Source organism: Panthera leo, chromosome A1 (assembly GCF_018350215.1).
Source record: "Panthera leo isolate Ple1 chromosome A1, P.leo_Ple1_pat1.1, whole genome shotgun sequence".
In the NCBI taxonomy this organism is placed as follows: domain Eukaryota; kingdom Metazoa; phylum Chordata; class Mammalia; order Carnivora; family Felidae; genus Panthera; species Panthera leo.
In genome coordinates, this window is record NC_056679.1 from 15,462,322 (window position 1) to 15,474,590 (window position 12,269).

The window sequence follows — 12,269 nt, forward strand, 5'->3', positions numbered from 1 at the left end:
CTTACACGATATTTGCAATTCACACAGCGACTATAGTGATCCTTTAAATATATAAGTCAGATCATGAAATCCTCTGCTCGAATCCCTTCAGGGGCTCCCCATCTTGTTAGAGTAAAAGGTGAAATCCTTACAGTGGCTTCCAAAGCACTGATCCGGTTCCCTATCACTGCTCTGATCTCACCCCCCAGCTCCCCACTCACACTCTAGGCACCCTGGCCTCCTGGTTCCTACAAATGTCAGGCCATGCTCTTGCTGTAGGGTTTGCCCTTCCCTCTGCGTCTACTGCTTCCCCTCCAGATACCCACATGATTTAACTCCTTTACCTCCTTCAAGTCCCCAAAGAGGCCCACTCTGCCCACCTTTTTAAAATTTGCAAACTCCCTGTACTCGAGTACTCCCAATTCTCCATACCCTGCTCTATGTTTCTCTTTCCATTCAAGTTCTTTATTATAGCTGTTGTTTATTGCCTGTCTCTCCCTACTGGAATGTTGATTCCATGAGGACAGAGATTTTGAGTAATCATTGATGTATCCCAATGCCTAGAATAGTGCCTGCTGCAGCACAAGGTAGGAGCTCAATAATATCTCACTGACTGACTGGATGAGTCCTAGAATCAGTAAAAATCAGAGCTAAAGATGATCTAGCCCATCACCCCTCATTGGTAGCTACCAGTGTTTAGTCCTCTTTAATTTCTTATATTTTTAAATTTTTAATAATGTGTTTTATTCAACACAATATATCTGATATTATCATATTAATACATAATCAATATGTAATTACTAACAAAGTATTTTACATTATTTTTATTTGTATTATCTGCCCCCCACAGTTTTGTTGACCTACAATTGATATACACTGTGTTAGTTTTAGGTGTACAACATGATGATTGGATATATGCATATATTGCGAGATGATCACCACAACAAACTTAGTTAACATCCATCACCTCACATACTTACACATTTTTTCCTTACACATTTAAATTTCTTTTAACCTAGTCATCTGTTGTTATATTTGCAATATTACTTAACTGTTTTCTGTGAATTGTATAGCTTTATGAGATACATCTAGCTGATCTCAGGACAATCAGATTTCTGTGCAAACTTATACTACAGTGAAATAATTACCTCTGATGTACTGGCATTTCATCCTAATTTTAAAAACATGGACCCGGAAAAAACAACTAAGAGTAAAATGGACTGTACGTTCATGGCGATTTAATGCCCTCTGCTGGCTCTAAAGCATCAGAACGTCTGAAAAGATTTTCAGGTATTTGCTAATTGTTTTACAGTATAAAAATGCTTTTAAAACTTAACAGTAAATTTGAATAAAACTGCTTTGTCACCATGAAAGAAATAATTTCAAAAATCCATTTTTTCCATCGCAAACAATATTCTTGATTGTTGTTTTTTAAAATAATTACTAAAATACAAATACAATAAAAATAGAGTTATAGAAAAATAGGACAACTATTTTTCCTGGTAATTTTAAAGGATTAATAAATCTTACTTTGAAAACACCTGAAATGGGACACCTGGGTGGCCCAGTAGGTCAAGTGTCCCACTCTTGATTTCGGCTCAGGTCATGATCTCACAGTTTGTGGGTTCAAGCACCGAGTCGGGTTCTCCTCTGACAGTGAGGATCCTGCTTGGGATTCTCTCTCTCCCTCTCTTCCTGCCCCTGCCTCTCTCTCAAAATAAATAAACATTTACAAAACAAACCAAAAAACCTGGAAAAAACCATACTGATTTCTTGGATGGGTATGCAACAATGTGAAAACTATGTCACATATACCCAGTTAGTGTGATAAACACACTCATATTTTGAAATATTAGAATTATTCACCAGTACTCTGAAAGATGTACAGATGTACAAGATGAAACAGCAGGTGGTGACACTCTGGTGACACTGGAGTATTTGGCATCAGGGTGCAAACCCAGCTGTGTTTCCTTCCCACGAAGTAACTTCCTCAGTTCTCCAACCTTCACAACAACATGAGTAAGACCTAATTCAAGAAACATTCAACGAATACTCATACACAGAACATCTACTTATCTCTGAGTTAATCATTCCCGCCACAATATTTCTATCCCAATTTGTTTATGCTTTTATAATAGCAACTTACTGTACACTAGCTTGTATTAGAACCAGTACTGCTTATTGTGTAGCTTAGTTATAAATATTATCTCCTCTGTTGGCCTAAGAGTTAGTTTACTTAATTCAGATAAATTCAACATTTATTGAGAGACAATAGTGCGCAGCAATTTGAGAGATGAAAAAAAAAATCAGATAACTACCTTAACTTGTCCTTCTTTCAAAACTATCATTTTTTAAATGTTTATTTACTTTTTTTTACTTTTTGAGAGACAGAGAGCACAAGCAGGGTAGGGACAGAGATAGAGAGGGAGACACAGAATCCAAAGCAGGCTCCAGGCCCTGAGCTGTCAGCACAGAGCCCAACGCGGGGCTCAAACCCACGAACGATGAGATCATGACCTGAGCCAAAGTGGGACGCTCAACGACCTGAGCCACGCAGGCGCCCCAAAAACTAACACGTCTAAGAATCTTCTTGTAACTGCTAAACAAGAGAGTTGATACTCATAGAGGAGCTCTTCCTAAAAACAACTGAACAGAGTTCCAAAAAACGCTCCAAAAAACCCCGCTGTCTACTTGAACTGGCTAGAGAGCTACCACATCACCCAAAGAATGCATTTTGGCTTGTTTTATTTAGCTTTTCACTTTCTACCTTAACACGTGGAAGCAAGCGCTCCTTTACCTTAACAAAGCTCATCCGGATAGTGCACATCTTAGTTAACTCATAGACGACTTCAAATCCGTGGTGAACTGACTGAGCCAGCAGCTGAGCAAAGAGCTGGTTGTTGAAGATCTTGAGACTGCAGCCACTGGGGATCTTGCAGACGGTGGCCGGGTGGAAGCCATGCTGATAGTTGCAGTTCCGGCTCTGCACGAAGATGCTGCTGTCACTCACACACTCGGCATACACCTCTCCCCCAACATAGTATAAATGCACGCCTACAAGGTAAAAATGGCGTCCTCAAGCAGCAGTACCAGTAGTTCAGGATTAACACCATCCCCTTCTCATTGCAACGTCAAGGTGTGTGACGGTCTGTTGCGAAATTAATTTTAATATCACCACAACCACAGTATGAAGCGTGACCTCCACGCTTGTGGGTTTTTTCCCACAACTCCATTGAAAAGTGGATGGCAACCCATGTTTACAATGATTGTGGAGACTCTCCTGTACTCCTCCTTCTGTCACTCTCGATCTTGTGCTCATGCCTATCCACTCTATTATTTTTTATTTATTTTTTAATGTTTACTCATTTTGGGGAGAGAGAGAGACAGAGCACGAGCAGGGGAGGGGCAGAGACAGAGGGAGACACAGAAACTGAAGCAGGATCCAGGCTCTAAGCTGTCAGCACAGAGGCTGAGGTGGGGCTCAAAACCACAAACCGTGAGATCATGACCTGAGCCCAAGTTGAACGCTTACACCCAGGCGCCCCATTATTCACTCTAAAAGTAAGCTCTCAGGGTGCTGGGTGGCTCAGTCGGTTGAACATCCGACTTTGCCTCAGGTTTGTGAGTTCAAGCCCCGCGTCGGGCTCTGTGCTGACAGCTCAGAGCCTAGAACCTGCTTCAGATTCTGTGTCTCCCTCTCTCTCTGCCCTTCTCCCTGCTCTCTCTCTCTCAAAAATAAAAATAAATATTAATTTTTTTTAACTTTTCACCTACTATTATAGATCACAGAAATAATGCCTATATTTTACTTGGGAACAAGGAAATCCTTGCTACCTTTTTCAGATATAAAGACTCACAATAAAAATGCAGCCTATGCTACTCTATCTCACATTCTTGTACTTTTTTTTTTTTTTCCTTCACATTCTTGTACTTAACAAAGCAAGAGAGCATCCTGAGATTGGTGCTTCCCAGGCTAATTTTTATTCCAAATTAAAGCTGAGCTGATTTCTTTCCCTCCAAGTATCTGGGTTATAGACTTAACATAAATGCATATATAGCAAGCGACTGGGGTTAGATAAAATGAAGAAGTTCAAGTCTAGTGAATGTTAAATACCAGAATGGTTTTTCCAGCCTTTCAGCAGAAACACAATTCTCCAGCATTAGGTGTCAGTGTGATTGTAAACACAATCGCTGTGCGGTCACAAGGTGTTCATATAAACGGTCCAGAATACACCTAGAGTGATATACTTTGGATCTCTTCAAACTGCAAATACAGATTTTTAAATGATATAATCTAGAGAACCTGGGGGTTCTGCACAGCTGTGCACCGAGGAAACATCACAGAGGCAGTGAGCTGCTCAGTGCCTGTCAGGTTCTAAGCAGCACTTGAGGTGACCGTGCATTAGTTGTGACTGCCTTCCATCATATTTAGTTTCCTTTTCCCATCTCCTTTCCCTTAATACAATTTTAGAAAAGAATGTTTTTCAGTACTACGCATTCCAGCCATAGCACTGGAGACACGGATGTGGAGTCATAAAGCTAAAGTATTTGATGTTCAGGCCAGGGTTCCCCTTCTCTCCACCTCGGGCTGGCCCCTCTCCTTTTTTCTCAGCTCTCACTCCCTTTTCTTTCTCATGTCTCTTCTCACAGTCCCTGAACAGCCTGGGATCTGGCACCAATGGCCCAGGCCGTGAACAGTAGGCAGGAAGGTCCCAACTGGCTGGGACACAGTTACCTGGCTGCATGGACATGGGGGTGAGGCAGGGGCAAATACAAGCAGACTTCCTTTACCAGCCCCTGTGAGCTCCCTGGGGGGAAGGCCTACCTCTGGAGTGGTTGTGGTTTTCTCAGAAGAGGGTGAACCAGTGGGGAAAGAGCCAGCGGAGACTGCTAAGTATTTAGTATGTATTTGAATTGAATGACCTTCAAATTTATAATCTTCCCAGAACCTACTAAGTAAAATAGATCGGACTTTTTGTTATCTGACTCTGGTCTTTATTTAGGGGATGATTTTCAATCCTGTTAAAAGTATTACCTGCAACCACAGCACAGTTGCCAGAGTAAGGAAAGCAGAGAAAAGCCTGGGCAGGCAGGTGGTAGTTTAGCATCCTGAGCAAAAAAGGGCCAGAGCCCAGGGAATTAGCACATGGAGGCCTGAGTCAGCTCTGAGCAGCAGGCAAGGGTGGATTTCAATGCCAGTGTGAAGGAGGCTGAGTTTTGGTTAGAGAGGGGCATCCAAGGAAAAGTCAAGTAGGCAAGTCATTTTATTTGCATCCACCTGATAGGCCAAAACAGGGGCTTTAAACCACATGTATTAGATTCAAAATCTCCACAGAGAACAGTGAGCAAAAAGGATAAATGCCCAAAGAAAATGCATCCTGAGATGACAAAGAGGACCCAGGCAATGTGCTCCCCAGGCAAGCTCTTCCAGCATTTTCTCTTGGGCTGCATCTCTCTTTATCTGAGTTTCCCACTTCTGTGTGACTGCCGCCCACATTTTAGGAGATGAGGGAGTGTGGAGTCCTGTGTCGTGGTTACTTAGGACCAGAGAGAGACACCTTGGGTTTGATTTGGGTCTGCTAAGTCAGACTGCAAGAGTGTTCCCTTTTGGTCTTCTTCCATAGTCTTGAATGACAGGGAAATAACAGGTAAGACTGAGAGGAAGGTGCATAGGTTGGTGAGAAGGTTCCCTTGGTTTTGTAATTGATCATCCCCTTGCCTTTGTTACCCTCTCGTCTGCATACCATTTTAGCAACCTAGCTGAATATCAGAATCATCTGGAGCTTTAATAAAGTGCATATTTCTGGGTGTAATAATGGTACTTTTAGAAACCCCTTATATAGATATATATGTATATACATACGTATATACACACACATATATACACATACGTATATACATACACATATGTATATATATAAATATGTATATGCATATATATACTCAAATCTATGGAGAAAGGATATGAAATCTGAGATTTATTTTAAAATACTCTTGCAAGGGGTGCCTGGGTGGCTCAGTAGATTGAGTGTCTGACTTTGGCTCAGGTCATGATCTCACAGTTCCTGAGTCTGAGCCCTGCATCAGGCTTGCTGTCGTCAGCACAGAGTCCTCTTTGGATCCTCTGTCCCTCTCTCTCTGCACCCCGCCCCCTGCTCATGCTTTCTCAAAAATGAATAAATACTAAAAATTTTTTTGAATACTCTTGCAAAACTATCACGGAGGGATAGAAGAAAAAATGCGCAGAATGCGAATCATTATTGAAGCTAGAGATGGTGCTATGAATATTCACTACACGATCTGTCCACTTTTGTATATGTTTGGAATTTTCCAAAATAAAACAAAATGTTTTAATGTATGATCAGAAAATAATAATATAAGAACACAGATTTCCAGATCCACGCTAGGGCTTTGGTTCAGAGGATAGGCCCTCCATTGGACTGTGCCTGCAGCTGTGCACTCCACAATCCAGGGTGTGCCTCACAGCCTTTTAAGATCTAGGTAATCATTATAAAGCTACTCCAGAAGATGGCAGTAGCTTCTCTTGAGAAAGGGGTTTCTAATTCACACAAAGCCATCTCTGGGCTGGTAGCAACGTCAGTCCCCCAAATCCGTATTTGAAGACTGGAAGGCTCTTTGGACGATATGATGAACAAACAGGTTCATCACACCTGTTTGGCCGACACTGAATGGCCCACGTCAGCACTCACACTCAGCCACTCTGCCGGGCTGGGCCACACTACTGCAGCAATCCTGGCATGCCCTTACATGCCACATCCCACCTCCCCCCACACCCCCTTCCTGCCACATCCTTCCACGATCAGGAAAGCCCACTAGAGAAAATTTAGAAAATACAGGGATGCAGAGACTAAAACTCAGCTACAATCAAAGCTAACATTTGCTATATACCTTTCAGGCTTCTCTTTCACGTGTGTTTTTTAAACTTTTCACCCTTCCCCTACTAACAGTTTAATTTTATTATAATAGCCAGGGGATCAGGTGAAAATTCAGATCTCGACTTAAATCTATCTTCCTATTTTATGCAGAGTCAAAGCTAAAGCACTTAAAATGGCCTCAAGGTCACTGCGACCTGGTCCTTTCCCCACCTCCTCTTCAAAGATTTCCCCATTCCCTTACTACTCATCTTGGCCCACTCACCGTGGCTTCCCTGATGTTCCATACAATATACCAGGTAGGCTTCAGGGCCCTTGCCCCTGCTGTTCCCTCTGCTTCGAAAGTTCCCCTCCATGTAGCTAATTCCCTCTTTCCCTTTCTGTTCAAATGTCACCTTGTTAGGAAAGTCTTCCCTGGCTACCTCACTCTGCATTAAAACATGCTCTCCCCATTTTCTTCCTCTCCTGTGTTTTTCTCTAATCATTAAACATACCATTATTTCTTCTCTGTCTTTCCTTAGTTATAATAGGTAACCCATGAAAGCAGGATTTTGTGTTTTTGTTTTGTTTACAACTGTTACATCCCTAATGATGGAATAATCTGGCTAAGAACAGATGCTCAACAAATATTTGTAAGATGAATGCCTATCTCTGAAATCTAAGTATCTCTATTAATTAACTCCATAGAAAAAGTTAACTTATTCACTAATCTAGGTGGGCATTTTGCTCCAAATTTATTTGGGCTGGTGCTCTAGGAAGCCTGCTGCTCAGAAACAAATAATCCAAGGGAGCACCTGAGAAACAGTCCCTTGACCTCATAGAAGACTGATAGCTCTTCCTTTAAAAATACTCTGGGGCACCTGGGTGGCTCAGTCAGTTAAGCGTCCGACTTTGGCTCAGGTCATGATCTCACAGCTCGTGGGCTCGAGTCCTGTGTCAGGCTCTGTGCTGACATCTCAGAGCTTGGAGCCTGCTTCAGATTCTGTGTCTCCCTCTCAGCCCCTCCCCGAATCATGCTCTGGTTCTCTCTCTCTCTCTTTCTCAAAAATAAATAAATGTTAAAACATTTTTTTTTTAATTCTAAGACAACTTTGTGTGTGTGCCATGCTTTATGATATGACTTATTAACTCCTCTAAAAAAAGGTGGGTTTTTTTTCCACATTAAAGCACTTCCAAACAGCTTTTTGAGAAGACTCTGACTCTGCATTGGAGACCCCATGAGGGTGGAATGCCCTTCCATCCAATCAGCACTTACACAGACTTTATGGCTTCCATAAAAGGCCATCCATCCTAGCCCTTCCAGCCAATCAGCACTTAGACAGACTCTCTGGCTTCCGTAAAAGGCCATCCATCCATCCTAGCTCTTTTTCCTATGGCTTCTTAACCTGGGGATTAGCTCTCAGGCAATAATGCAGAACCTCAACTCTCCATGTCTGCAGCAGCAGCACCTTAAGCAAGCTCCTTTCGGAAGGGCTCCCAGAAGCTATACAACACTCCTTTAATATCTGAAGTCTATCTTTGGATCAAGTGGCAGCAGCATAAGTCTGAAGTCTAATACACAGACCAATGTGCAAAGCCCCATAGCACACAGCTCCACAATGTTTTAATGTTCTGCCTCTCGATTTCACTTGGAGATTCTTATAAAAATCATTTGAAAGTAAAACCGCAGTACCTGACAAATTTATTTAAGAATTTACTCAAAGGGAAAGAATGGCTATGCTTCCTCCTTTATGATAAAAATTATAGTACAGTTGTGTTTCCTTGTTTTGACCTCCCTGTTAGGAAACCTAGAGCAAAATTTTAATCACAATTACAGTGGTCACCTTTAGCTATATTCTCCTTCCCTGCCACCCTCAGCCCCCAGTTTCTGATTTTCTATTTTTCATTTATCATTTCACTGCAAAGTTTTCCCTTATGCCACCTCAAAGCCACTATGGAAAAATACAGGATATAAACAAACATAAATATCACCATGAGAGTCAACATCAATGAATAAATTCAACCTTTTCTAATCAACGGCGTGTAGGTTTCCTATGACAGAAGAAATTTAGGGGGTATGTTAGAAAGAATATTTAGAATGATCATCGAGTACAATAATCAATCTCCTCTGGAAATCTGAAAGAAAAGGCTTGTGGCTACCTTGCTGAAGTGGTCTAAGGGCTGGAGGGAGAGAGAAAAGATAAAATGACTCTAAAGGTTCTGTATGCCTGTGAATCCACAGTAGTCCAACATGATAGTGGACAACCAGGTATTAAACGCTACCAACTATTCTAATATAAAGAAAATGATTTAAAGATCTGCAACCAGGCCTCACACTCGGGTAGGATTTGCTACCGTGGATCATGGTTATGAGACAGGCTTCAAAGCACCACTGGCCAGACCCCAGTGAAGCCTGTGCCCATCTGTTTCATAACAATGCCTGGCCACAGGAGACCGCCAATCGCTGCCAAAGGTTCCCAAACATAAACAGGTCATGATTTTCACTACCTCGCTTCTAAGTCTCCAAAGGTCACCTTACCTGATATATATAATCACCAAGACAGAATTCCTCTTATTTTGCATCTTTAGGCAATTTGAAAATAATTCATGATACTTCCCTTCAATAATTTCATCCTGCCTTCTTCATATTTACCATCTTGTTTGTCTTCATAATATTTAACCTATGCCACTCTCCAAAAGATGCTGTGCTGACCCTAGAAGTAGAGAGACTAAGACCCTGAAAGCCTAGCTGTTTTCTCCCAGCTCAACAGCCTAGGACCAACCTGCTAGGTTATGTGGCCAGTATGTGGCTTGTTCCTGTCCCATGTTTTAGCTCAGAAGAATATAGGAATTACATATTTGCTTTTACCCTTTCCTATGTGTCTCCTGGTGTTTTCTATTGTTGAGTTTCTGTTTACGTTAGAAAGAAGTCCAAGACAGAATCTGTTCCTGTTATTTGAAGGGTCTGTGAATCCATCTATAAGCACGCTTCTGGAGGAGGCCTGGAACGTCTCCCCAACTCGGTTGTTCAGTTCATAGTATGCAACAGAGCACCAGTGCTGTGGTTCCTCGTAGCAAACTGGTCGAAAGTCTGCAAGAAAAAGAACGAGAGAGCACATCACCACTGTCATGCCTGGCTTCCCATCTCACGATTCCACCTGGAAACTTACATTAATGCTGTCAACCAGAAAGGTGGCTGCGAGACAAGGATGCTCTTTGTGATCTTTACAAACCTGTCCCTTGACAGAAGCTATTGTAGTTAGCTCATCTAGTTAACACATGTGGCACAGAGGCCACAGTCCTTGTGACTCTCCCATGGTTAGAGCATTTGTAATCATATTTATAAGTATTGAGGGGGCCTGACAAACAACAGTATGAACAGATCAATGTCAATTCCATCGCCCCTAAAGGAGACAGCTCCAAGGATGGTGGCAGGTCACCTCCTCTTTATGTGTGAATGATAGCATATTACTGTCACTGTACCAAACTGAGTCCCTGTGACAAGAGTGTCACTTCCTAACAAACTAAAAATGAAAAATAATAATTTGGATATAATAAAAGCTGAATCAAAACTCTAGATAGGAATTTAAATTACTGAAGAAAGAAAAAAAAACTTCTATATAGACTCACATTCTCTGATGTGTACATATGGAGTACTTAGTTATTTATGGCATAAACTATTTTAAAGACAGCTGTATGTTTCATTAGGAAATCCAAGAATGTTATGCCAAACTTTTCAAAGCTAATTAAGTTGCCAGTAACCAACCACAGTTCAGAGTGCTAATTCTTTGCCACTTTCTCCACCTTTTTTAGTGATTATATCAGCTCTCTTCTCTTTGAATATCCTAGTTAGTCTTATATCTACAGTGTGTTCCTATATGCACTAAAACATAAATTTTTGAAACATAAATTAGGGGGTTATTATCTGATTTACAAAAGGGCCTTTACTTATAGAAGACTTCACCCTGGCTGACTTTAAACACTAAGCTCCCTTACACCCTCTCCACCCAGTGTGGTTCCTGGAACTACAGCTTGTGCATCGCCTGGGAGCTTGCTAGGAATGCCGGTTCTTGGATGCCACCCCGGATTTACAGAATCAAAACCTGCATTTACAGAAGATCGCCATGTGGTTTATGTGAACGTGAAAATTGAGCAACGTTTATCCAGCTCATTATAGGAAACAGATAAAATCCTGCAAAAACCCTATTTACATATTTACATATATTTGTAAGGGCACCCCTCTAAGCCAAATCAAAGACCCCATGACAAAACTATAGTATAAACACAACTGGAGCAAAATTGCTAACTTAAATACCACTTCCTGTACTCAACATCCAGAACTACAAACATCTAAATGTTAGGTTAAAATAAAAAATTAACTTACTCTAGTAACCGGGCTGATAAACAAACATTCACTCTACGGTATTGAGGAATGCCAAAGTTAAAATGCACAGCCATGGTTTCTGCCCCTTAAAACACATGTGAAATAGCAGGCTAGCACATTTCATTTTGTTTTTGGATTTGTTTTGTTGTGGGGTAATAGGAAATGCTCTTGGAAAACAGCTACATTTAGCTGTTCATCTACAAATTTACCTCCATTAGGCACTGACAGCACTAAATGACTATCAGCTGTGGCATCTACAGGTCGGCCATTCTGGGTCCCTGGGGCTTCTGTGGCATGATAAGGCGGGGGTGGTGTGTCAGCTAAAAGAAAGCAGTAAAACAGAGGAATGTCAAACTGATAAACTGCACAAAGACAGATCCAACCTTTCTTGCTGTGAAACTCCAGGGCTTGGTGGATAGCGTTATTGCTAAAGACGGGCAGTAATATAATAAGGCTATTCTGCAGGACATTGTGAGTGTCACATAGAAGAAATCGGTTGTCCAGACATCCTCACAAAACGGCTGATTAGTTTTCCCTCTCACTTAGGAGTTATCTATGAGTTATAAGTTCCGACGAACGTAGGATAAGATTTTCAAAGCTAGGAGCTATTCTCCTAGCTTTTGCAATGGCAGAAGAGTCTGCTGTCTGACTTTCAAAGCAGAAAGCTAAACCTTCTTTGAAGTGAGCTTAATTTTCAATTCCTCTGTTGCCATGGATTGTACAATGGCCACAGAGATGGTCTCTCTCTGAGATAGTTCCAAATCTGCTCCCCTAAATGCAGAACATTTGAAACCTGATTATAACCTGTGCCCCAAGGCATGCTGAGAGGAGCTCTTCTCCCCAAATATCAGTTCTATAATTGGACAGTGATCAGGGTTCGGCAAATGGGTGTGCATTCAGTAGATGATATCTTATCAGAAATTAATTCACAACCCAATAAAAACTCTTGCAGCAGAGGAAGAACATTTCAGTGAGAACATCAGAATAACTGATTCCTCCTGTATACATTCCTAATGTCAGTTCAGAATAGTCTT

At 41.5% G+C, this 12,269-nt stretch overlaps 1 protein-coding gene across 4 annotated transcripts in view; it reads right to left on the reverse strand.

Annotated features, from left to right (window-relative positions):
* SMAD9 (SMAD family member 9) overlaps positions 1 to 12,269 on the reverse strand; it is a 78,550-nt gene that overhangs the window by 7,322 nt on the left and 58,959 nt on the right. For 2 of the 4 annotated variants that reach the window (XM_042954330.1, XM_042954362.1), the window contains 3 exons: positions 11,445 to 11,555; positions 9,721 to 9,942; positions 2,777 to 3,033 (listed from right to left, as the gene is read on the reverse strand). In XM_042954330.1, coding sequence (XP_042810264.1) covers positions 2,777 to 3,033; positions 9,721 to 9,942; positions 11,445 to 11,555 — 590 coding nt within the window. The remainder of the gene's footprint in view (positions 1 to 2,776; positions 3,034 to 9,720; positions 9,943 to 11,444; positions 11,556 to 12,269) is intronic. The other 2 variants (XM_042954449.1, XM_042954383.1) reach the window with 1 other exon arrangement.